This window comes from Papaver somniferum, unplaced genomic scaffold (assembly GCF_003573695.1).
Source record: "Papaver somniferum cultivar HN1 unplaced genomic scaffold, ASM357369v1 unplaced-scaffold_80, whole genome shotgun sequence".
Taxonomy (NCBI): Eukaryota; Viridiplantae; Streptophyta; class Magnoliopsida; order Ranunculales; family Papaveraceae; genus Papaver; species Papaver somniferum.
This window is the reverse complement of record NW_020650971.1, coordinates 1,360,317-1,384,528: the sequence shown is the minus strand read 5'-3', so window position 1 is coordinate 1,384,528 and position 24,212 is coordinate 1,360,317. Positions and strand designations below refer to the sequence as shown.

The following is a 24,212-nucleotide window of genomic DNA, read 5'->3' as shown; positions in this document are numbered from 1 at the left end:
TTTAAGTTTTCACGTATTTATTTATTTAAGGGTTTGGACGTGAGTTTTGTCCACCCTTATTAAAGTACAGTTAAGTATAGGTGTAAACAAAGTGTAACTAAATAATTCAAGTTTAAATTCTAACATAAGTATTATTCACTTTTTTTTTTCAGCACCGTTACTACTCGACAGTTAAGTATTTAATGTATCCAAATTGTAACCAAAATTTAATCATTACAACTAATAGAGTTATGCCAAGTGTCCTCACCATAGCTTCTACATTAGAAAAGGCCTTTCTAGGCCAATAGGAAGCGAAGATTTCATCACCGTTTAATGTGAGAGCTTTATTTATCAAGGCCTTCAAGGGGAAAGATGGATTAGGGAGCTTATAAAATGAACGGAAGGTAGTCAGACATGCACCGCCGGAATCAGATAGTTCTGGCGGGTGCCCATAGTACGGTTGCTCACAGTAACCTGTTTGAGTGTTTGTTTGTCCAAATAAGTTGGATGTGGACACTAGAACATGCTTTCCAAAGAGATGATGCATCACGAATATAGGTCGGCATTGAAGTGAAGACCTGAATTTTACTTGCCCCGTTGTCCAGGGGTTTTACTGTTCGCTGGGAGTTTTATTCCTCTAAGCTCTCTAAGTTAATTATAGAATAGGGAGCTTATAAATTGAACGGCAGGTAGTCAGACATGTACCGCCGGAATCACACATGGTGCCGGTGGGTGCCCTTAGTAAGGTAGCTCACAGTAACCTGTTTGAGTGTATGTTTAGAAAGGGCAGACATGGGTTTCTGACTTGTGTTTTCTTACCTTGCTTGGTTTTTTACAGAAGAAAAAGTAACAATTACATGGTAAATACAACAAGGAAAAGCCGTGGCAGAAAATAGAAACAAGCAAAGGGGATAGTCCATATAAATGAAGAGGAGACTAGCGTTGAGAATTCTCAATAAATGAAGTTTCTGTTGAAAGCACCAGTCCCAAGATAGAAGAGGTGAGATGACTTGGCCCTCCATACTCACCTGGAAGTGCGACGGATTTTACCTTAAAAACTCTTTTTTATCTTGCTCAGACTATATAGCCCAACTGCAGTGCGGACCATATCCCAGACTTCTTTTGCAGGGCCTGCAAAAAATGCCTCTAGATGATCATGTTTAAGCCAGGTGAACTGGTAAAGAGTCTTGGTATTTTGTTTAGAGAAACAGTCCAGAAAAAGAGGCACATTTTTGGTGGAACATGCAAGTTTCACAAGGCTGTGTGTGGGAAATTGGCTGCTGGGATGTCTTGATTGGATTCCATTGAAGATTTGTTTGTTGGAATTGACGGAGAAAAGGCCCCTGGGTGAAGATTTCCAGGTTCTTGAGTAAATATTTTTGCATATTGCTTGATAACCCGCCGCTTGTGAATAATCGGTCCCGACGTCCTGTAGTAAATAAGTTATTGACCAGGACTCGTACCACTTGGGTTGCCCTCATTGATCTCCAGAAGTCCACTGACAACTGCAAAATATGCTTCATACCTTATCCATTCTTTATTTTCTTCGTCGATCATCCCCTGCAGCCAACATATAAGTAATTCTCAAGTTTTTTTCCTGATATAACCTCTGAACGCCGAATAATTACCAACACCAATTCGAGTGAGAGACAAGAGATATTACCTGATGCCCATCAATACAGGTAATTTTAATATGGCAAGCTTGGTCTTTGAACAAAAGAGGAAACTTGATTCGTCAAAGATGACAGACACCTGTCATTTAATGCATACCCAAATGGTTTCGAATCTAACTCTCCCATTCTCTTAATACCAACTACACTCCTAGAATCCAAATTTTCGCAAATTCCCTATACTGCCATGGGTGCAAAAAATATGTTATACTGAAGTCTGAAACATTCTGGTTGTGGCACTATTATCCTTGAATATTTAAAGCAGCAAGTATTCAACAATTATGGTTTCCCAAATCAATCCAGTATAAAGTACAGGTCTGAAATTCTGAATAGTGATTAACCTTTACCAATGAAGGGGATATATGTACCAACACTGACACTAAAACAACACCATTTAGACAAAACGCCCGCAAATAGCAACTTACCTCCAAACTGATCTAGGAAAAATATATAAACACAAAGTACCTGTTGCTGGATATAATTGAGGTTCCTTGGTGAAGGGAACCAAGTACCAAATAAAATATGCATTTCAAAACAAAAGATGGGTCACTCCTAAACATACATTGGAATAAGAATTCAAATGATGATACCTGGTTAGGAATCCCAGCAGAAGGCACTTTTCCTTTTGTCATATCCCTTCTTCGGTTCTTCCTACCCTCAATGTGTATAGACAAGAGAGATTCTGAATCAATGTGTATAACCAGATTGATCAGAACAGGACAAGCATTTTAACTATCTAACAGATCGGTTCACAGTCATGTGCACAAATTTAAGGAAATTAAACAGACACGAAGATTCTAGATGATAATAAAACAAGGGTACACATATACCATTTGCCACAGGTAACAACTACCAACTGAAAAAGCACATCCCAACATAGGACGAAGAAAATATTTTTTCTGAAAAGGGCTGATTCGGCAGCAGTTTTGCATTTCAAATTCAAAACATTTACAGCTTCAAAAGTTTAACTTCACATCATGAGCAGACCGAGACTGTTAACATCTCTATTCTATTCCTGCATATCCATCACTATCTCGTCACCTAATTCTTTCACACACGTTTATAACCTAGTTTTACCATATCTTTGCTGTACAGCTAAAAATTCTTAGCCCGATTAGAGGAATACTTGCCTAAGGCTCATGTATTGGTCTGTTTTTTCTACTTTTACGGCTCAACCGATAACTAATCACATCCTTCAGTGTGGCTCTCTTCTTCTCCTTAAAATTCCAGAGCACTTGATCTCCTCTCATTCTCTTTACTCCAATCACCTTACTTTTGGTTGGCTTTTCTGACTCCATTTGCTGCATCGGTAGAATAAATTAACATCAGTTAAAATCCTGTGTTTCGATCAACCTAAAGTTCAAAAATGAAAATCTTGTGTTCGGAAATTATAACGATTAAGATAGATGTACCTTGATAAGTTCTTGACGAGCTTCCTGAAGCTCTTCAGTGTAGAACCGTTCCTTGGCAACCAATGTTTGGTTCATCTCTTTAAGCTCTATAAACATTTTTTCATTCTCAGCCAATGTCTTCTCACGTTCATAAAAAGATTCATTAACATCAGACGTCACGGACCGAATAAATTCAGACTTTTCTTCATTGAGAAATTCAATATCAGATTCCAATTTGACCTTCTCCTCATTGAGAAGTTCAACATCACTGTGCAACTTATCCTTCTCTTTGTTGGAGAGTTCAAAATCGATCCCAAATGTTGCCTTCGCTCTGTTCAAAGATTCAATATCACTATGCAGTTTATTCTTCATATCTTGGAGGAATTCAAGATCAGTTTCCACGTCAGACTTTCCCTTCTTGAGCAGCAAAACATCCATTCCTAGTTTAGCTTTCTCTTGGTTGAGAAATTTAAAATCATTTCGCAGTTTCATCTTCTCCTCGTTGAAAAACTCAATCTCATTTTGCATTGTTTGCAATTTCCTCTTCTCCTTGTTGAGCAACTCGGTCTCATTTCCCAAGTTAGTCTTCTCATTGCGAATCGAGTCAATTTCACTTTCCAAAATAGTCTTCTTTTCATTGAGCGAATGAATATCACCTTGTACTGTAGACTCTTCTTTGTTGAGAATTTCAACATCACTTTGCAATTTCGTCTTGCCCTTGTTAAGTAACTCAGTCTCAGCTCCTAGTTGAGTCTTCTCACTGTTTAGCGATTCGATTTCACCCTTCCTCTTTGTGAGTGATTCAATATCTCTTCTGAGTTCCACCTTCTCATCACCAATTATAGCCTTATCTCCGTTTTGTGAATCAAGATCATTCACCAATATCTCCCTTTGTTTGTTGAGACACTCTAGATCAACTTCCACTTCCGACTTTTCTTTGCGAAGTTTGTTAATTTCACATCCCATTTTATCATTCTCCTTACAGAGGAAGTCAGAATCCCTTTCCAATTCATCCTTCTCTACCTTTAGCGAATCAAGATCATTCACCAATTCCCCCCTGTTCTTGTTAAGCAATTCTAAATCAATTTCCAACGCAGACTTTTCTTTGCGAAACATTTCAAGTTCACACCCCAGTTTATCAATCTCCTTACAGAGCAAATCCGCATCCCTTTCCAATTCATCCTTCTCTTCATTCAGCGCTTTAACACCATTTCTGAGTCTCCGATTCTCTGCCTTAAGTAAAACATTTTCTTCCCTTAGCGAGTAATAATTCGGCTCCACTTCCATTGCCAATTGCCTGTGAAATAGTTGAGTAGTCTTACCCAACATCATCTTTTGCTCCTTGAGTATTTCGATTTCCTTTCTCAGTTTCGACTTCAAATTCTTTAGATGTTCAACATCTTGATTCTCATCATCTGATAAGGTTATAACTTGTTCAATGGTGGTACAATTTTGCTTATCAACCTCCTACACAAACAAAATTTTGAAAATAATAATAACTAATTGAAAATGGAGATGACATTAGACACCTTAGAATGAAGAAAATCTCAATTTCAAATTCTGTACCAACAATTTCCAAAGCATTGAATTCAATTGAACCAACAAAACATACCTTATTTGGAAGCTGCTGCTTCTTTGGAGCCATTTCTCCAGTGGAATTACGATCAACCATATGTAACAACAACAAAAACAACATGAATCAGTTGTCTTTTACCCTACCAACAACAATAAGTGTAATTCTCATAATCCCTAATATGAAATTGATTGAAAATGGAGATGATGTTACTAACCTCTTTGAAAGTTTAGGGTTACTTTCAAATTCAAACAATCTTTTGTTGCTGCTGGTTGTGTGGATTGATTCAAGTTTAGGGTTTTAATGGAGATTTTTGGTTCTTGAAAGAGAGTTAATGAAGTCTGTCAATGTCATACCTTACTCAGAATCTCTCTCTGTTTCTTTCTTTTTAGTTTTTAAAGTGGCTGTTTGGTTTGGTTTTTGTAGGATCGGCTGAATCAAAAGGTTCAATTTCTATCCCTAGCGATACTTTGGGGCCCACACACCGCCCACCGTGACCATATATAATTCCGGCGATGTTTTTCATCATTATTGTCATAAAAGTCAAAATGTCTCTCACATAAAATAATATCAAACACAAAAATAAACAATTATTTATTCATCTTGTCTCTATGGAAGAGGAGACGGACCACGGGATTCAGTCTAGGATCACCTTAGAGCTTCTGATCTGAATATCGCTTGGTGTCAATGTTGGATCTCAATTCACGTTTTGCACGATTTATAATAGGAGATACCAGTCCTACTAAGTGTTGATACCATTTCCATGTGAAACGATATCAACACTTGGTAGAACTGGTATATCCTTTATAAATCATGACGTTTTGAATTCATTTTTTCCATGTCAATTTCAAGCTATTTGCTTTTTCTTTTGAATGTCACAGAGTACTATATGTACATTTGTTTTTTTCTTTGTAAGTTCAAATTCATTCAAAAAACTAACTTAGGGAGCTAGTAACCCTTACATCACTGTTAGTAGAGCTTTCTAATGCTGGATTAGACTGTCTATCCCTTGCATTAGATATATCTACTTTCAAATTTTGCAAAATACAAATAGGAGTATATTTATATAATTTTACTATACTTATAAATAAATCTGGATTTCACTTCCATTTCATTAACTTGTTTCAAAAATTACAGTTTCATTTTACATAACGGCCACATTACTAAACCTGTTCAAATTCTGACAACTGACATGTTCCGAATCGCTGAGTAACGGTTCCAGTTTGGGTATCATCACCCACAAATAGTTATTGAACTCATAAGCGCGAAGATAGCTTGTTGAAATGCACACTAGAGATTGTAAAGGAGCAGCTGCTGAAACTAAAACATTGAACAGGTGTAGGACTATATACCAGTTTACTAAACCACGCGGAAGAGACATGGGTAGTACAAAGATATAGATGAAAACTTACATTCTTAAGCAAATAGGTTCTCCTCCTTTTTCCTGAATAAAGGTCATCTGTAACACTAAAAGCTAAACACAGAACAGCAATACCAAAAAGGAGGAGAAATAAATCCGACTTAAGTACTGTATCAGAGGCTAATACAGGTATTACTAGAATATGCTTTATTCACAACTTAAAGGGCCTAAACCATCACCATCGCACCCACAGGGACGGACATATGAAAGCTAACACTTGCTGCTGGATGATAAGGATTAACAAAAGAAACTACAATACCAAGCAAAGTAACAAAATATCGGTTCCTATTATCATTTTGAAAAAAAGGAAACAGAAGCTACAAAATAGAATTCAGAAATAACTACAAACTAACAGATGAAAGTTATACCTTCATGTCACAAGACTCGCAACCCATTCCAAGAATTCTGATCAGTTTCACGATGATGATGTCATATACCTTTAATCTTGTCCCGACCAAAAATATCCTGCAAGAGAATGAGTTTTGGGCAACAACAGAACACAAGAAATATAGATATGCAATTTGCTAGAGGTAACAACTAAAAACTGAATAAGCACAACCCCAACATAGAACAGGATGAAGCATTTTCTCAAAAATAATAATTCGGCAGCAGTTTTACATTTCAAATTCAAAACATTTACAAGTTTGAAATTCAGCTTCATATCATGAGCAGACCGTTAACATCTATATTATATCATTCCGTATCTATCAATTTCTCGTCTCCTAATTCTGTCACACTCATTTACAATTAGATACTTATGTTAGCATCCTTCCACTAGTGTACACGAAAAAACCCAAAAAATAGACATTACCACATTCTCGCACAAGGCTCATGTAGAAGTTGGTCACTTTTACTTATCTGTACGGTTCAATCGAAAACTAATCACATCCTTCAGTGTGGCTCTCTTCTTCTCCTTAAAATTCCAGAGCACTTGATCTCCTCTCATTCTCTTTACTCCAATCACCCTACTTTTGGTTGACTTTTCTGACTCCATTTGCTGCATTAATAGCATACAATCACATTGATCAAAATCTTATGTTTCCATTAACCTAAATTTCAAAAAAGAAAAAAACTTCGGAAATAATAACAATTTAAATAATGTACCTTGATAAGTACTTGGCGAGCTTCCTGAAGCTCTTCAGCGTAACACCGTTCCTTGGCAACCAATGTGCGGTTCATCTCTTTAAGCTCTACGAAAATTTTTTCATTTTCAGACAATGCTTTTTCACGTTCATAAAAGGACTTATTAAGATCAGCCGTCACGGAACGAATAAATTCAGCCTTCTCTTTATTGTGAAATTCAATATCAGTTTGCAATTTCATCTTCTCCTTGCCAAGCAAATCAGTCTCATTTCCCAAGTTAGTCTTCTCATTGTTAAGCGATTCAATTTCACTTTCCAGAAAAGTCTTCTTTTCATTGAGCGAACAAATATCACCATGTACTGTAGCCTTCTTTTCATTAAGCGAACAAATATCATCCTGTACCGTAATCTTCTTTCCATTGAGCGAACAAATATCATTTTGCACTACAGACTTCTTCTCGTTGAGCGAACAAATATCAACTAGTACTGTAGACTTGTCTCTGTTGAGACATTCAAAATCACTCTGCAATTTTGTCTTCTCCTTACTAAGTAACTCAGCATGAGAACCCAATTTAGCCTTCTCTTCATTGAGAAATTCAACATCAGATTGCAACTTGTCCTTCTCCTCATTGAGGAGTTCAACGTCATTTTGCAACTTATCCTTCTCTTTGTTAGTGAATTCTAAATCGGTTGCTAGCTTATTCTTCTCATCTTTGAGAAATTCATAACCAGTTTCCAATTCAGACTTCTCCAAACTAAGTAACTTAATATCATTTCCTAGTGTTGTTTTCTTTTTGTAGAGTAATTCGATATCACTTTCCACTATAGACTTCTCTTTGTTGAGTAACTCAGTATCACTCACCAACTTAGTCTTCTCTTTGTAGAGATTCTCAATATCACATTGCAATTTCTTCTGCTGTTCAAAGTGTAACCTGAGATCACTTTCCACTGCAGTCTTCTCTTGGTTGAGAATATCAAAATCACTTTGCAAGTTTTCCTTCTCCTTACTGAGTAAGTCAGCATCAGTACCCAATCTAGTCTTTTCCATGTTGAGTGACTCAATATCTCTTCCGAGTTTCAATTTCTCCTTGTTAAGTATAGCCATCTCTGCTAAGAGCTTATAACGGTCAGTCTCCAATTCGTTCCTCTTTTCGTTGAGTAATCCGACATCACTTTCCACTGCAGACTTTTCTTTGTTGAGTACTTCAATTTCGCTTCCAAGTTTCAACTTCAAGTTCTCTAGAGACTCAACATCTTGATCCTCACCACCTGATAAAGTTATAACTTCTTTGATAGTCCTGCCATTTTGATTATCGACCTTCTACACAAACAAAGAGAAAATTTTAAAAGAAAAAAAGACCAAAATGAAGATGATGATATTCCAGGTCAAGCTTCTCTTATTAGAATTCTTTCGAACTTGGTATTTATGGAATCAATCAAACCTGATTTATATGTAATGATAACTTTGATAATTCTGGATTAAGATATACATCTGTAATGACAAAGAGGTTTCTTGCGATGTGATCTTACCAACGAATTATTTGGGCTGGAATCATCTTCCCATTGTTCAGTAGCATAATCTTCGCCAATTAGCGCTTGGATGCCTGAATCATTTTGAGGCCCTTTGGCTCCTGAAACCTCCTCATCACTTGGAAATCCGGCCATGTAGCCTTCTTTTAGTTCATCCAATGTAGGGTGTAAAGGTGACAAAACCTTCTGAAAAAACAAACAACAGAAAAAGCTCAGATCTCAGATACTTGAATGGATTATATACATAAGTTCAGAATAAATGAGGTATGCAATCAACAAAATAACACGCCAAGGGGAGAAAAGATATTTCCTCACCTTTACATTGCTCAATTCTATGAGGCTTGTTTTATGCCATGGTGCTCTGTTAGCCTTTTTCAAATGTAAGATACCAGGGTGAATGCCCTGAGGGCAATCTTCATTTTTTTCAGTGTATACCTGTTGTAATTCTGGTATACTATGGAAAATCCAAGCCTGTTGAAATCAAGAAAAAAACATATTGAGTATCATAATCGGCCTCCTACAAATGGGTATTTTTAAACTCACTAACAGGGTTATTATCCATACCTGAAAAACAAGAGGGAATCCATACAGATGGTGAGACACTTTTCCGACCAGGTGTTTGGATTTAGAAACATTTTTCTTCTCTGATAGGCAAATGAGAGATTTTATTGTCTCTTTGTATGATAGCTTTCCCCAAGGATAGCGGTTAAACTCCTCGATGTTGTCAACCAAGAAGAAAAGACCTTTGTTTATATTCCACTTTGGCCTATGGCCCATAATTACAGCTTCAGCAATATAAAGCAAGCCTAGCTTTACTTTATCTTTGCTGTTCTTCAGTTGATTGAATTTCTTTATCAACTCTTCCAACTTAACACTATGCTGACCAGGAAAATGAACTTTCATGAGACGTATTTTTTCAGGATTGTAGTCTATCTTTTCACTCCCCTGAAACTTCAATCCCGACATCATTGCAAACTCTCGTTTGCTAAAACATATCTCCTGATTCCCGATATTAAAAGGCATTCCATCCTTCTCCTCTTTGTCCTTCTTAGATGGATACTTTCTCTTCAATAGTACATTGTAGATGACATTTGCATACAAGTTGATCTCTGGCAGGTGTATCAGATGCCCAAAGCAACTATCTTCGAGCACTTTTAGATATGGAGTACCCTTCAATTGGCTTTCAAAGTGTTTTATAAAGTTGATTTTTGAATGGGAATTTATCTTTGCAGCTGGCTGCTTGTTTTTACACATCCTGTAGTAGAAAGGTAAGCAGTGTATTCAGTCTCCACTAACGAACTTTCATGTTTTCCCTATAATCTGACAGTCTCAAGAGAGTTGCTCATAACAAGTACGCTAAATGTTTACCAAAAGTCATAGAAAGCAAAAAATAAAGCTCTAAAACATTTCACATTAATACTAAAATAAATGACGAACCCCAGAACAACAAAATCATCTAGAAATGCATCACCAAAAACAATTAAGAAAAAGAACATACCTTGCAGCAGGCTTCTTCACTCCCCCAGTGGCTGGTGCAGCCTACAACGAAGAAGATTTAATCATCATTTTCAATGAATTTCAAAGCATTACAAGAGAAAGAAGAAAAAAAAACATAATAAATTAAACCAACCAACCTACCCTAGTTGCAAGTTGCTTCTTCCTTGGTGCCTTGCCACGAGCCATCTGCAACATCAACAACATGAATTAACTCTTTCCCCCAAAAACTCTAATTTTCATAAACCTTAATTATTAATTTTTCAAGAAAGAAGGGTAAAAATAATTAGTAATTAGAACTAAATGAAATGAAATTGATTCACAATGGAAATGATATTACAAACTTTTAGAAGTTTAGGGTTACTATCCAGGTCAATAATTTGGTTTGTTGATTCAATTTAGGTTTTTATTGAAAGAGATACTGGAGTTCATTTACCTTTATTCTGAATCTCTCTGTTTCTTTCTTTTTATTTTAGCCCCTTTATAAATTGAGTATAATCTGCTGCTGCTTCAGTTGATTCAAGTTAGGGTTTTAATTTTGAGTTTTGATTCTTGAAATAGAGTTAATGGATTTCTTGAAATAGTTAATGGATTTTACTCCCTTTGGGTTTTAATTTTGTTTAGGGTTGCTGTTTGGTTTTGTAGTATCGGGAATATCGTAAATTCAATTTTATCCCCCCTTCACCGATGGGCCTTTGGGGAGAGTCCCAGGGATGAGCATAAATACCCAAATCCGTGGATTTTACCCAAAACTTATCCGCATTTTGCTAGTGGACATCCAATCCGTTTCACGACGGATTGATTGGGTAAGTTTTTGAAATTGGTTGTTAAGAATATAACTACTAGTCTTCCTAGAGACTCTCAACAGCGTCAGTGAGTGGTGGAAAATAATAGCTCTAGTCTATAGGCTTGTAGCTCGGTCTTTAATCCTGATGGCAGCATGGAGCACTACAAAGCACGTCTTGTGGCTAAAGGGTTCAACCAGTAGGAAGGGGTTGACTACGGAGAGATGTTTAGTCCAGTGATAAAGCCATGTACAATTCGTTTAGTTCTGTCGATAACTGTAATGAACAATTGGTCTTTGAAGCAGTTGGATGTGGAAAATGCTTTCCTGCATGCATGGCCAACTGGAAGAAGATGTCTACATGAAGCAGTCGGCTGGTTATGTAGATCTTAATTATCCGAATCATGTGTGTAAGTTACACAAGTCCTTGTATGGACTCAAACAGGCACGTCGTGACTGGTTTTCAAGCTTAAGTAGATATTTGATTCAACTAGGCTTCAAGGGTTCAGTTGTAGACACCTCATTGTTTGTCTTACAAATGATGGAGTCTATAACATATGTGTTTGTTTATGTTGACGACATTATTGTCACAGGCTCCAATCCAGATCGTATGAGTAAACTTATCTCAAACCTTGGAACTGAATTTGCTATTAAGGATATGGGGGACTTATCCTTTTTCTTGGTGTTTGAGGGTGAAAACAGTTTCTGCTGATTTCGGTAATTTCGTGTGGGTGAGAAACGAGTCTAAACCCTAAACAATGTACTGCACGGGAGTACTTTAGATTTGAGAGATCAATCTGTACAAATCCGTCATAAACCAAGAAATGTCCGTTCCAGACTTGCTTCGGTCACAAAGTGAAGGAGAAGGGTTGGTCTTAGGGAGGGAAGCAAAGAGAATGTTGAGACCAGAATAGTTGATTTCTGGAAGAGTGGTTGTTTTACGACTTATATCAGAAAGTGAAACGTTACCAATGTAGGAAGCTAACAGGTGATTTCTGAGTGTTGTATTCTCCTGAACAAAAACTTGTTGTTTGGTGGAAATATGTGAGACCTATTTATACAAGTCGCAATGAAACGTACCCTGATCTCGTAAGAAGTGGAAACGGTTGAGTAAATGGAAGAAAGCGGTAACGGGTAACGCCTGGAATTGATGTTTCCATAATGAAGGAAACGTTTCACCATTACTTCTTGTATTTACTAACCGCCTCACTCTTATGACACTTTCTTGTAACGGGCGTAGTGTAAGCCGCTCGCTGTAAACCGCCAGACCAATACCCTGATGAGCATCCCCATGTTTGTGACATGTTTTGATGTCTCGAGTGTTTTGTGTAGCATGTTGCTATTGTTTGGAAAGTTGAGCTTGGGAGGCTTGCCGACTCGATGGTGACCTTCGACGGTCGAGATTTTGCATCTTGAGAGGAAAGGTAGCCGTTAAATGTTGCAACCTTCCGTTTTGGAAGCCAGTGGCATGGAGGCATGGCTTTGGCATGGTTTAGGCACGGCCAAGCTAGGATTTTGGCATAATATTAGGCGCGGCCAAAATTAGGGTCTTGGCATATTTTAGGCGCGGACAAAATTAGGGCTTGACATTGGGCCAAAAGTTGTCACGCGTTTGGCGACGAACTTGGACGGCTAGATTTGCATCTCAGAAGGAAGGGTGGTCGTTGATTGTTGTAACCCTTCGTTTGGTAGCCAGCGGCATGGAGGCATGGCCGCCATGGTTTTGGCATGGTTTAGGCGCGGCCAAGCTAGGATTTTGGCATAGTTTTAGGCACGGCCAAAATTAGGGTTTTGACATAGTTTAGGCGCGGCCAAAATTAGGGCTTGGCATTGGGCCAAAAGTTGCCACGCGTTTGGTGGCGAACTTGGACGGCTAGATTTGCATCTCAGAAGGAAGGGTGGCCGTTTATTGTTGCAACCCTTCGTTTGGTAGCCAGCGGCATGGAGGCATGGCCGCCATGGCTTTGGCATGGTTTAGGCGTGGCCAAGCTATGATTTTGGCATAGTTTTAGGCACGGCCAAAATTAGGGTTTTGGCATAGTTTAGGCGCGGACAAAATTAGGGCTTGGCATTGGGCCAAAAGTTGCCACGCTTTTGGTGGCGAACTTGGACGGCTGATGTTTGCATCTCAGAAGGAAGGGTGGTCGTTGATTGTTGCAACCCTTCGTTTGGCAGCCAGCGACATGGAGGCATGACCGGCATGGCGCGGCCAAGCTAGGATTTTGGCATAGTTTTAGGCGCGGCCAAAATTATGGTTTTGGCATAGTTTAGGCGCGGCCAAAATTAGGGATTTGCATTGAGGATAAAGTTTCCACGCGTTTGGTGGCGAACTTGGACGGCTGAGATTTGCATCTCATAAGGAAGGGTGGCCATTGATTGTTGCAACCCTTCGTTTGGTAGCCAGCGGCATAGAGGCATGGCCGACATGGATTTGGCATGGTTTAGGCACGACCAAGCTAGGATTTTGGCATAGTTTTAGGCACGACCAAAATTAGGGTTTTGGCATAGTTTAGGCGCGGCCAAAGTTAGGGCTTGGCATTGGGCCATAAGTTTCCACGCGTTTGGTGGCGAACTTGGACGGCTGAGATTTGCATCTCAAAAGGAAGGGTGGTCGTTGATTGTTGCAACACTTCGTTTGGCAACCAACGGCATAGAGGCATGGCCGGCATGGCTTTGGTGCGGAGGTGTGGCTGGCATGGCATGCCATTGGCACTATGGTGCGGTTGGCATGGTTGGGATGCCTTTGGCGAGGAGGTGTGGCTGGCATGGCATGCCATTTGCACTATGGTGCGGTTGGCATGGTTGGTATGCCTTTTGCACGGATATGTGGCTGGCATGACATGCAATTGGTACGATGGTGCGGCTGACATGGTTGGAATATACATAAACCCTAGTTTAAAATATGTGGCACACGTGATTGGCACGTTTGGATAACATGCGCGGCTGGCATATGCATAGATGATGCCAGTCAGTACCGAGGGCTCTGCCGTGGAGCTTTGCATATACAGAAAAAGGTACCCCTATAATTTTACGCAGATATGTTGGATGGTTCAATAAATGTGCTAGTGGCGACATTATTACTCAAGTGTGACGTCACTGTTTGACTAAGGTTTTATGATTTTAATCCTAAGCTAAAAACCACCATCAACATTAAGTCCCCTGCTTACCTCGAAACAGTGGCCTTGTTGCGAGGTAAGCATGAGATGGTGACAGACGAGGACAAAATCGAAACGGCGAGTCATGAAGAGATGTTCAGGAAGATCCGTCTAACCTTTTTCGGGAGGTAAAGATTATCCACAACTCTTGCGTTGGCGGCTTTGCGTAAATTCGGCTCGGCAATGGTATATTGGCATCAGTGTTGCGTCTTTGGATACTGGTCGATAGAGGCGGCATTGCAATTTGGTCCGTGAGACGGTGCTCTGGTTAGCCATAGAAAGGTGAACAGTGTTGCTGGCTAGGGTGCGAAGTGGCAGAGATGGTCGTTGGCTGGGACGCAGGCAGTTGGCGTCATCTTGGCTTGGAGCCGCTGTCATCGTGCGGCTTGGAATGGAGCCGCTGAAAGTGTGCGGCTTGGAATGGAGCCGCTGGCATGGTGCGGCTTGGAATAAGGCTGCTGGCAGTGTGCGGCTTGGAATGGAGCCGCTGGCATGGTGCGGCTTGGAACGGAGCCACTGGCGCTGGATACTGTCTTCGGTCCGCGGAATGGTGGAAACTGGTTTCGGAAATTCGGCTACCAAACGGTGGTGACGGCGCCTGGCAAGTTTGTCTAAATTAGGGTTTGGCATGCCGAAACCCTAATTAGCGCCTCTCACTAAAATCGTTGTAGACTTCTCGTACGAACTCGGATTTTGACGGTCCACCCCTCCATTTCAATTGGAAAAGAATTTCCTACCTCCCCACGCTGGAATATTTAGGTTTCGAGCCCGTTTAGGAGGTGAAAAAAGTACGACAGTAAAACTCAGGGAGAATTCAAGAGGGATGTTGCGGGCCCGTGGAACTATGGCAACTGGCTTCAGTTCCGTGAAAGGATGACGACTGGCTTCAGTTCCGTGGAAGGGTGACGACTGGCTTCAATTTCGTGGAATGGTGGAGACTAGCTTCAGTTCCGTGGAAGGATGACGACTGGCTTCAGTTCCGTGGAATGGTGACGACTGGCTTCAGTTCCGTGGAATGGTGGAGACTGGCTTCAGTTCCGTGGAAGGATGACGACTTGCTTCAGTTCCGTGGAAGGGTGACGATTGGCTTCAGTTCCGTGGAATGGTGGAGACTGGCTTCAGTTCCGTGGAAGGGTGACGACCGGCTTCAGTTCTGTGAAATGGTGGAGACTGACTTCAGTTCCGTGGAAGGATGACGACTGGTTTCAGTTCCGTTGAATGGTGACGACTGGCTTCAGTTCCGTGGAATGATGTCAACTTTGTCTAAATTAGGGTTTGTCATGTCGAAACCCTAATTAGCGCCCCTTACTAGAATCATGGTAGAATTCTCGTACGAACTCGGAGTTTGACGGTCCGCCCCTCCATTTCGATCGGAAAAGAATTTCCTATCTCCGTACGAGGGAATATTTAGGTTTTGAGCTTGTTTAGGAGGTGAAAATAGCTCGACAGTAAAACTCAGAAAGAATTCAAGAGGGATGTTGCGGGCCAGAGGTGGCATAGTCGCACCCAGTCATCTATTCCCGTTCATGGAGCAAGAAGGAATCTTTATTCTGTTCAAACTCTAGAAACTCCGTCCGCATGAAAATAGGTATCGACCCTCTTCTGTTTCTGTTGCTCGTCTGGATCCGTGCTTTCGTCTGCAGTGTCTCTCCAGTGGATTCCAAAATTTACCAAACTCCATTGCATTCTTGGGATAGATGGATGAAATATATGCTCGGCAACGATCATGTCAGGGCTAACCTTGGAGATTGTGATTGCGTTGTCGATCCATCCTTGACTTTAGGTTTTTCAGTGTCTAGACCTTCTGATCGCGATGATGATATGTTGTGGATGATTGTATGGTAGAAATCTTCCAAATCCACATGATGAAATAGATGAGTTGGGAGACATTCTATTGCCGATGTGCTTCTATAAAGTCTTCAAGGACTTTGTTCCAAGAGACATCCTTCGAACCAGCTTATGAATCTTGGATTATCGTATGGAATGGGATGCGGTGAGCAGTCCCCTGTTATATTTCTGTTAGATTCGATGGAATGGCCGAATATGTGAATGTATATTTGTGGCGTGCTTTTGGAGTCTTCGATGCACATGTACGGCTTCATGTTGAGAAATTCCTGCGGCTCGTAAAACTTCGGCAGGGATGATGTCGAAATCAGAAATAACCAGGATGAGGGGGGTGAAAGCGTTTCATGATGGTAGTACCCATGTGTAGCATACTTTCATTGCATCGCCTTGAATCCATGTCCACGGGATTTGATACAATCTTATTGTACTCTTCTGGATGTGACGTTGGGATGCTCTGGATATACATGGACGAAATATTCTGGATAGCGAAGAGGTAGATATAAGAGAGTTATGTTCGTTTATCGTGGCTCCCTCTGTTTCTTCAAGAAAATGCTTCAGCTGCGTCTCTGGAGTTATCTCATGAGTGTTTAATGATCGTCAGGATGGACTGCGATGAGCAGTCCCTAGTCGCATTTTTCTTTAGTGTCTGAAGTTTTTTTCCTCTGAGTAGGCTTGGGATCCACCGCGGCCTCGTAAAGTGTTGAAGGCGTCTTCTAGACAGAGAGGTGATGATATTCTTGCGCTATACCCTTGAAGGGTAGATGACCTTGTTGTGGCTATGGCCTTTTGGTTGACTGTGTCTTCTGAGCTTTGACAGTAAAGGGATTCCGTGTAGACCTTTGTAGTGATTGCTGCTGCGGTGGAGCTTTGGCTGGTATCGGAAAATGAGCAGCAACAGTTCTTGGTAGCAGATGTAATCAGAAGAGACTACATTGTCGTGAGAACAAAGTAGGTTGGCTGGAATTGTATGGGCATCCATGGAAGTAAAAGGATTGGCTGGATGCGTAAGCGAGCAAACTTTCCATGATCACGAGTTTTTGCGGGATGGATCAAAAGGTGGCCATGACTACGAAGATTGGCTGGCCGCGATCATGATCCTTGACATGGGGAATGTGGTGGAACGACCCTTTGCAGGAAGGAGTGGCTGCCACGATACGATCTTTGGCAGGAGGGAGCGGCGTTGAAGCGGCTTCGGCTCTTGGAGAGGACGTTGAAACTTAAGGAGCCAAACGCTGAAGCTTCGACTTCGGATCCTGGAGCAGCTTATGAAGAGAACGCTGAAGCGGAGTGGCTGCTGGAGAGAACGTTAAAGCGGAGCGGCTGCTGGAGGACGTTGAAGTGGAGCCGCTGCTGGAGGACGTTGAAGCTGAGCAGCTGCTGGAGCGAACGTTGAAGCGGAGCCGCTGTTGGAGGACGTTGAAGTGGAGCTGCTGCTGGAGGACGCGTTGAAGCAGAGTGGCTGCTGGAGCGAATGTTGAAGGGAGCCGCTGCTGAAGGACGTTGAAGCGGAGCGGCTGCGTCAATCAACATGCTGTCAAAATGGACACCCTTCAAGCGAACAGTGGTTAGGAGTCCCCAGTTCCATCTATCAATCGTGCTTTCCAGGAGAGGTTGGGGTTTGAGAACGGTTCCCTGGCTAGAAACAGCTGCTTTCCTGATGCAGTGCGGTTGAGGGATGCAAATATGTATTGACACTACACCTTTGAGAAACATAGAATCTCACATAAATGTTTCCTCATAGACTGCACGATTTTGTGGGAGAAGTCCCCAGAAATCATGCAGCTCTTGACGGAAAGAGGGTCTTTGTGAACTCATGAGGGTTGCTGATTTCCTTTGCCTCGATTTTGGAGAAGTCGTTCCTGATCTTTATGTGTGATGAAATTGGATTGCTGATTCCCTTCTACTGGGAATTCAAGAGCAAAGCGAGCCGCTTCATCTATAAAAGCACGTCCTGCTGAAGTGCCTGTGCCGGATGTTAAAAGTATTCCTTGTCAGCTCCCTCTTGGATTGACGTGACTCTTATGGTGGCCGCTTCGTCAGTGTCTTGAGGAAATAGGTATATCTTTCTGAGTTATAGACACGTCTGTCTGAGCGTTACGAGAACCTTTTGTCTTTCCATGAAATCATCAGTGGTAAAAGGAGGTTGGCTTCTTCCGTCTCCTCCAGTGTCTTGCCCTGATGGTGGAGTAGCAGCGGCTCTGGTGACGGTTGGAGCTGTCATACTTGAAAAAACGTTGGGGTGGCGAAAGCGGCTCTGGTTCTGGTGATCATAGGTGTATCGTGCAGAGATGGCGCGGTTTTGATCACGGAGTGCTGGAGCCATGGCGCTGTTTCGAAGGTGAGGATGGCTACTTTAGCTGGTTATGGAGCGGAGAAGATAGCGCAGGACTTTGGATGGCTGTGGAGCGAAAAGATGGCGCTGGAAGGGTGCAAGTTGTTAGCGCTGGAAAGGATGCAAGCTGCTGGCGCCGGAAAGATGCAAGTTGTTAGCGCCGGAAGGATGCAAGTTGCTGGCGCTGGAAAGATGCAAGTTGTTAGCGCTGGAAGGATGCAAGATGTTAGCGCTGGAAAGGATGCAAGCTGCTGGAGCTGGAAAGGATGCAAGTTGTTGGCGCTGGAAAGATGCAAGTTGTTATCGCTAGAAGGATGCAAGCTGCTGACGCTGAAAAGATGCAAGCTGTTAGCGCTGGAAAGGATGAAAGCTGCTGGCGCTGGAAGGATGCAAGTTGTTGGCACTGGCTAGGAGTGGAGGGGACGTGGAGATGGCGCCGGCTAGGATGTGGAGATGGCGCCGGCTGAAGCGTGGAGATGGCGCTGGCGGTCTCTTGGCGCTAGCTTGGCCACGGCCTGTTGGCGCCATGGAGCGTTGCTAGCGGGCCCGGTTGCCTCTTCCCATGCGTAACCAAAAATAGGAAACCTTCCTCCATTCGAGCTCCAAAAACATCATTCCTGTAAAAGGCGCTACCCATCTTCTTTATCCCGTATCATCAGTTTTATTCCCTCGTCTTGGAGCTAGTAGCAACACAACGAGCATACTCCGGGTATGTATTCCAGCGTTCCTCCTTTAGCTTGTTCTTCCATCTTGATGCAAACCCTAGCCATAGGCATGTCCGACGTAGTTTTATGGGTGACGCCGTCCTGACCGTGATAAGTCCCCAGTCACTCCTCGTCGTGTGATAACTGATAACTGAGACATTGATTCCCGAGCGGATTGTTTGCTTCTACCATATTGAGATCGGAATTGAAAGGTGAAACTGGAAATTGGAAATCGATATTGCAACCGAGAGATGATCTCTCACTGTGGTCTCTAATTGTTTGAGGGTGAAAACAGTTTCTGCTGATTTTGGTAATTTCGTGTGTGGGTGAGAAACGAGTCTAAACCCTAAACAATGTACTTCGTGGGAGTACTTTAGATTCGAGAGATCAATCTGTACAAATCCGACCTAAACCAAGAAATGGCCGTTCCCGGATTGCTTCGTTCACAAAGTGAAGGAGAAGGGTTGGTTTTAGGAAGGGAAGCGAAGAGGGTGTTGAGACCAGAATAGTTGATTTCTGGAAGAGTGATTGTTTTACGACTTGTATCAGAAAGTGAAACGTTAGAAATGTAGGAAGATAACAGGTGATTTCTGAGTGTTGTATTCTCCTGACCAAAAACTTGTTGTTTGGTGGAAATAGGTGAGACCTATATATACAAGTCGCAACGAAACGTACCCTGGTCTCGTAAGAAGTGGAAACGGTTGATTAAATGGAAGAAAGAGGTAACGAGTAACGCCTGGAATTGATGGTTCCATAATGAAGAAAACGTTTCACCATTACTTCTTGTATTTACTAACCGCCTCACTCTTATGGCACTTTCTTGTAACGGGCGTAGTGTACGCCGCACATTGTAAACCGCCAGACCAATACCCTGATGAGCATCCCCAGTTTGTGACATGTTTTGATGTCTCGAGTGTTTTTTGTAGCATGTTGCTATTGTTTGGAAAGTTGAGCTAAGGAGGCTTGTCGTCTCGGTGGTGACCTTCGACGGTCGAGATTTTGCATCTTGATAGGAAAGGTAGTCGTTGATTATTGCAACCTTTCGTTTTTGCAGCCAGCGGCATGGAGGCATGGCCGGCATGGTTTTGGCATAGTTTAGGCGCGACCAAGCTAGGATTTTGGCATAGTTTTAGGCGCGGCCAAAATTAGGGCTTGTCATTGGGCCAAAAGTTTCCACGCGTTTGGTGGAGAACTTGGACGGATGAGATTTACATCTCAAAAGGAAGGGTGGCCGTTGATTGTTGCAACGCTTTGTAGCCAGCGGCATGGAGGCATGGCCGGCATGGATTGGGCATGGTTTAGGAGCGGCCAAGCTAGGATTTTGGCATAGTTTTAGGCGCGGCCAAAATAAGGGTTTTGGCATAGTTTAGGCGCGGCCAAAATTAGGGCTTGGCATTGGGCCAAAAGTTGCCACGCGTTTGGTGGCGAACTTGGACGGCTGAGATTTGCATCTCAGGCGGAAGGGTGGTCGTTGATTGCTGCAACCCTTCATTTGGCAGCCAGCGGCATGGAGGCATGGCCGGCATGGCTTTGGCATAGTTTTAGGCGCGGCCAAAATTAGGGTTTTGGCATAGTTTAGGGGCGGCCAAAAGTTTCCACGCGTTTGGTGGAGAACTTGGACAGCTGAGATTTGCATCTCCGAAAGAAGGGTGTCCATCGATTGTTACAACCCTTCGTTTGGTAGCCACCGGCAAGGAGGCATGGCCGACATGGCTTTGGCATGATTTAGGCGAACAAGGAGGCTGCAGCCTTCTTTTCGTTAAGAGAACAAATATCATCCTGTACTTTAATCTTGTTTGCATTGAGCGAACAAATATCGTTTTGCACCATAGTCTTCTTTTCATTGAGCGAACAAATATCACCTTGCACCGTAGACTTTTCTTTGTTGAGACACTCAAAATCGCTCTGCAATTTTGTCTTCTCCTTGCTAAGTAACTCAGAATGAGCTCCCAAAGTAGCCTTCTCTTCATTGAGAAATTCAACATCAGATTGCAACTTGTCCTTCTCCTGATTCAGAAGTTCAATGTCATTTAGCAACTTGTCCTTCTCTTTGTTGGTGAATTCTAAATTAGTTGCTAGCTTATTCTTCTCATCTTTGAGAAATTCATAACCAGTTTCCATTACAGACTTCTTCCTACTAAGTAACTCAATGTCAGTTCCTATAGTTGTTTTCTTGTTGTTGAGTAATTCGATATCACTTTCCACTGTAGTCTTCTCTTTGTTGAGTAACTCAGTATCACTCACCAACTTAGTCTTCTCTTTGTAGAGAATCTCAAAATCACATTGCAATTTCTTCTGCTGTTCGCACAGTAACTTGAGATCATTCTCCACTGCAGTCTTCTCTTGGTTGAGAACATGCAAATCACTTTGCAATTTTTCCTTCTCCTTGTTAAGTAAGTCAGTATCAGTACCGAATTTAGTCTTTTTCTTGTTCAGTGATTCAATATCTCTTCCGAGTTTCAATTTCTCCTTGTTTAGTATAGCCTTCTCTTCTATGAGCTGATAATGATAGGTCTCCAATTCCTCCCTTTTTTTGTTGAGTAATCCTACATCACCTTCCACTGAAGACCTTTCTTTCTTGAGAATTTCAATTTCGCTTCCCAATTTCAATTTCAAGTTCTCTAGAGACTCAACATCTTGATCCTCACCACCTGATAAAGTTAGAATTTCTTTCATAGCGGTGCCATTTTGCTTATCAGCCTTCTACACAAACAGCGAGAAAATTTAAGGAAAAAAAGACTGGTGAAGTGAAACTGATTGAAAATGGAGACATGATATTCCAGGTCAACCATCTGTTACCGGAAACCATTCGAACTTAGTGTGTTTATAGATTTTGGTTTATTTATGGAATCAATCAAACCTAATTTATATGTAATGATAACTTCGTAATGACAAAGAGGTTTCTTGCGATGTGCTCTTACCAAGGAATTAATTGGGCAGGAATCATCTTCCCATTGTTCGAGAGCATTATCTTCGCCATTTAATGCTTGGATGCCTGAATCATTTTGAGGCCCATTGGCTCCTAAAACCTCCTCATCACTTAGAAATCCAGCCATGTAGCCTTCTTTTAGTTCATACAATGTAGGGTGTAAAGGTGACAAAATCTTAATCTGAAAAAAACAAACACAAAAACAAGAAAAAATAAGAGTAAAGAGCTTAGCTCTCAGATTACTTGGATTGGATTATCTACATAACTTCAGAATAAATGAGGAGGTATGCAATCAACACAACACGACAAAGGGAGAAAAGATATTTCCTCACATTTACATTGCTCAATTCTATGCGGTTTGTTTTTTGCCATGGTACTCCGTCAGCCTTTTTGAAATGCAAGATACCAGGGTGAATGGCCTGAGAGCAATCTTCATTCTTTTCAGTGTATGCTTGTTGTAATGCTGGTATACTATGAAAAATCCAAGCCTGTCAAAATCAAAGAAATAAACAAATTGATTATCATAATCATCCTCCTAAATATGGGTAATTTTAACTTAAACTCACTACCTGGAGTTCTTATCCATACCTGAAAAACAAGTGGGAAACCTTGCAGATCGTGAGCCACTTTGCCATGTAAGTGTTTGGATTTAGAAACATTTTTCTTCTCTGATAGACAGATGAGCCATTTAATTGTTTGTGTAAGAGATCTTTCCCCAAGGATAGCGATTGAACTTCTCGAGGTTGTCAACTAAGAAGAAACGACCTTTATTTACAGCCAACCTTGAGCACCGGCCCATAATTACAGCTTCAGCGAAATAAAGCAAGCCTAGCTTTACTTTGTCTTCGCTGTTCTTCAGTTGATTGAATTTCTTTAACAAGTCTTCCAACTTAACAGTACGCTGACCAGGAAAATGAACTTTCATTAGACGTATTTGTTCGGGATTGTAGTCTATCTTTTCACTCCCCTCAAACTTCAATCCCGACATCATTGCAAACTCTCGTTCGCTAAAACATATCTCCTGATTGCCAATATTAAAGGACATGGCATCCTTCTCCTCCTTGTCCTTCTTAGATGGATACTTTCTCGTCAACAGTACATTGTAGACGACCTTGGCGTACAACTGGATCTCTGGCAGGTGTATAAGATGCCCAAAGCAACTATCTTCGAACACTTTTAGATATGGAGTACCCTTCAATTGGCTTTCCATGTGTTTTATAAAGTTGATTCTCGAATGGGAATTTATCTTTGCAGCTGGCTGCTTGGTTTCACACATCCTGTAGTAGAAAGGTAAGCAGTGTGTTCAGACTCGACCAATGAATTTTCATGTTTTCCCTGAATCTGACAGTCTCAGGAGAGTCGCTCATAACAAGTACGCTAAATGTAGAAGATTTATTAAAATAAAGAACATACCTTGCAGCAGTACGCCGAGGCTTCTTCACTCCCCCAGTGATTGGTGCAGCCTACAATGAAGAAGATTTAAGCTTCAATTTCAATTAATTTTCAAAACATTACAAGAGAAAGAAATAAAAAAAAAAACACTATAAATTGAACCAACCAACCTACCTTGATTGCAAGTTGCTTCTTCCTTGATGCCTTTCCTCCAGTAGACTTACCACGCGCCATCTGTAATAACAGCAACATGAATCATACAAAAATCAAACCTCTTTTCCCTAATTTTCATAAACCCTAATTATTAATTTTTGAAAAAAACAAGGGTAAAACGTGATTGGGACTGTAATAAATCGAAAAGAAATCATATGGCAGACAGACTATGCTGCATTTTCAAGTTAATATACAAATAAGACAGTTAAAGACTACAAAAGGGAGAGTGGAATTTATTAGAATTAACTGGAATGAAATGAAATTGGTTGAAAATGGAGATGATATTACAAACCTTTAGAAGATTAGGGTAATTATCCAAGTCAATAATCTGGTTGCGTTGATTCAATTTAGGATTTTAATTGGGAGTTGTTTAGGTTATTTCGCTCTGAATCTCTCTGCTTCTTTCTTTTTTTTTTGCCCCTTTGTAAAGCTGAGTACAATCTTCTGCTGCTTCTGTTGATTCTTGATATAGGGTTTCAAATGTGAGTTTTGATTCTTGACGTAGAGTTAATGGATTTCACTCCCACTGTCAATGACTCAATGTCATACCTTACTCTGAATCACTCCTTTCTTCTTTGGTTTTATCGGGCATATCAAAAGTTCAATTTTTATCCCCCTTTATGATGGGCCTTTGGGGCCAGTGCTAACCCAAATTAAGGCCCCTTCCTATGGGTGTGGCAAACACGAATGTTTGCCATTTAAACACCCACTATGGAGGT

The 24,212-nt window shown here is 41.2% G+C and overlaps 3 protein-coding genes across 7 annotated transcripts; all 3 read right to left on the bottom strand.

Annotated features, from left to right (window-relative positions):
• Window positions 1-765: 765 nt before the first annotated feature.
• LOC113344837 (testis-specific gene 10 protein-like) lies at window positions 766-5,012 on the bottom strand. Of its 5 annotated transcripts, XM_026588739.1 has the most exons (7): window positions 4,831-5,012; window positions 4,653-4,712; window positions 3,062-4,507; window positions 2,780-2,950; window positions 2,240-2,331; window positions 1,643-1,831; window positions 766-1,539 (listed from the first exon to the last, which is right to left on the bottom strand). In XM_026588739.1, the coding sequence occupies exons 2-4, from the start codon at window positions 4,710-4,712 to the stop codon at window positions 2,780-2,782; spliced, it is 1,677 nt and encodes a 558-aa protein (XP_026444524.1). In that variant the 5' UTR covers window positions 4,831-5,012; the 3' UTR covers window positions 766-1,539; window positions 1,643-1,831; window positions 2,240-2,331. The 5 variants fall into 5 exon arrangements, with proteins under 5 accessions (XP_026444524.1, XP_026444520.1, XP_026444521.1 ...); XM_026588735.1 differs by having other exon boundaries at window positions 4,653-5,012; XM_026588736.1 differs by having other exon boundaries at window positions 1,643-1,826; window positions 4,653-5,012.
• Window positions 5,013-6,605: 1,593 nt separating this feature from the next.
• Window positions 6,606-10,770, bottom strand: LOC113345085 (WD repeat-containing protein 87-like). Its single transcript, XM_026588950.1, has 8 exons — window positions 10,576-10,770; window positions 10,284-10,328; window positions 10,144-10,184; window positions 9,210-9,900; window positions 8,961-9,116; window positions 8,646-8,831; window positions 7,138-8,436; window positions 6,606-7,030 (listed from the first exon to the last, which is right to left on the bottom strand). The coding sequence occupies exons 2-8, from the start codon at window positions 10,326-10,328 to the stop codon at window positions 6,884-6,886; spliced, it is 2,565 nt and encodes an 854-aa protein (XP_026444735.1). The 5' UTR covers window positions 10,576-10,770; the 3' UTR covers window positions 6,606-6,883.
• A 9,914-nt stretch (window positions 10,771-20,684) lies between these two features.
• LOC113344909 (chromosome partition protein Smc-like) lies at window positions 20,685-24,057 on the bottom strand. Its single transcript, XM_026588792.1, has 7 exons — window positions 23,786-24,057; window positions 23,455-23,514; window positions 23,302-23,351; window positions 22,477-23,165; window positions 22,221-22,376; window positions 21,881-22,069; window positions 20,685-21,662 (listed from the first exon to the last, which is right to left on the bottom strand). The coding sequence occupies exons 6-7, from the start codon at window positions 22,013-22,015 to the stop codon at window positions 20,685-20,687; spliced, it is 1,113 nt and encodes a 370-aa protein (XP_026444577.1). The 5' UTR covers window positions 22,016-22,069; window positions 22,221-22,376; window positions 22,477-23,165; window positions 23,302-23,351; window positions 23,455-23,514; window positions 23,786-24,057.
• Window positions 24,058-24,212: the final 155 nt, after the last annotated feature.

Coding starts and splice junctions, on each gene's coding strand:
- LOC113344909 (XM_026588792.1), bottom strand. CDS start 22,015: ATGGCTGGATTTCTAAGTGATGAGGAGGTTTTAGGAGCCAATGGGCCT. Junction 21,663..21,880: donor CCTGCCCAATTAATTCCTTG/GTAAGAGCACAT, acceptor CTGTTTGTGTAG/AAGGCTGATAAGCAAAATGG.
- LOC113345085 (XM_026588950.1), bottom strand. CDS start 10,328: ATGGCTCGTGGCAAGGCACCAAGGAAGAAGCAACTTGCAACTAGG. Junction 10,185..10,283: donor AGAAGCAACTTGCAACTAGG/GTAGGTTGGTTG, acceptor TCTTCGTTGTAG/GCTGCACCAGCCACTGGGGG. Junction 8,832..8,960: donor TAGAATTGAGCAATGTAAAG/GTGAGGAAATAT, acceptor TTGTTTTTTCAG/AAGGTTTTGTCACCTTTACA.
- LOC113344837 (XM_026588735.1), bottom strand. CDS start 4,736: ATGTTGTTTTTGTTGTTGTTACATATGGTTGATCGTAATTCCACTGGA. Junction 4,508..4,652: donor AGCAGCAGCTTCCAAATAAG/GTATGTTTTGTT, acceptor TTGTTTGTGTAG/GAGGTTGATAAGCAAAATTG. Junction 2,951..3,061: donor CTCGTCAAGAACTTATCAAG/GTACATCTATCT, acceptor CTACCGATGCAG/CAAATGGAGTCAGAAAAGCC.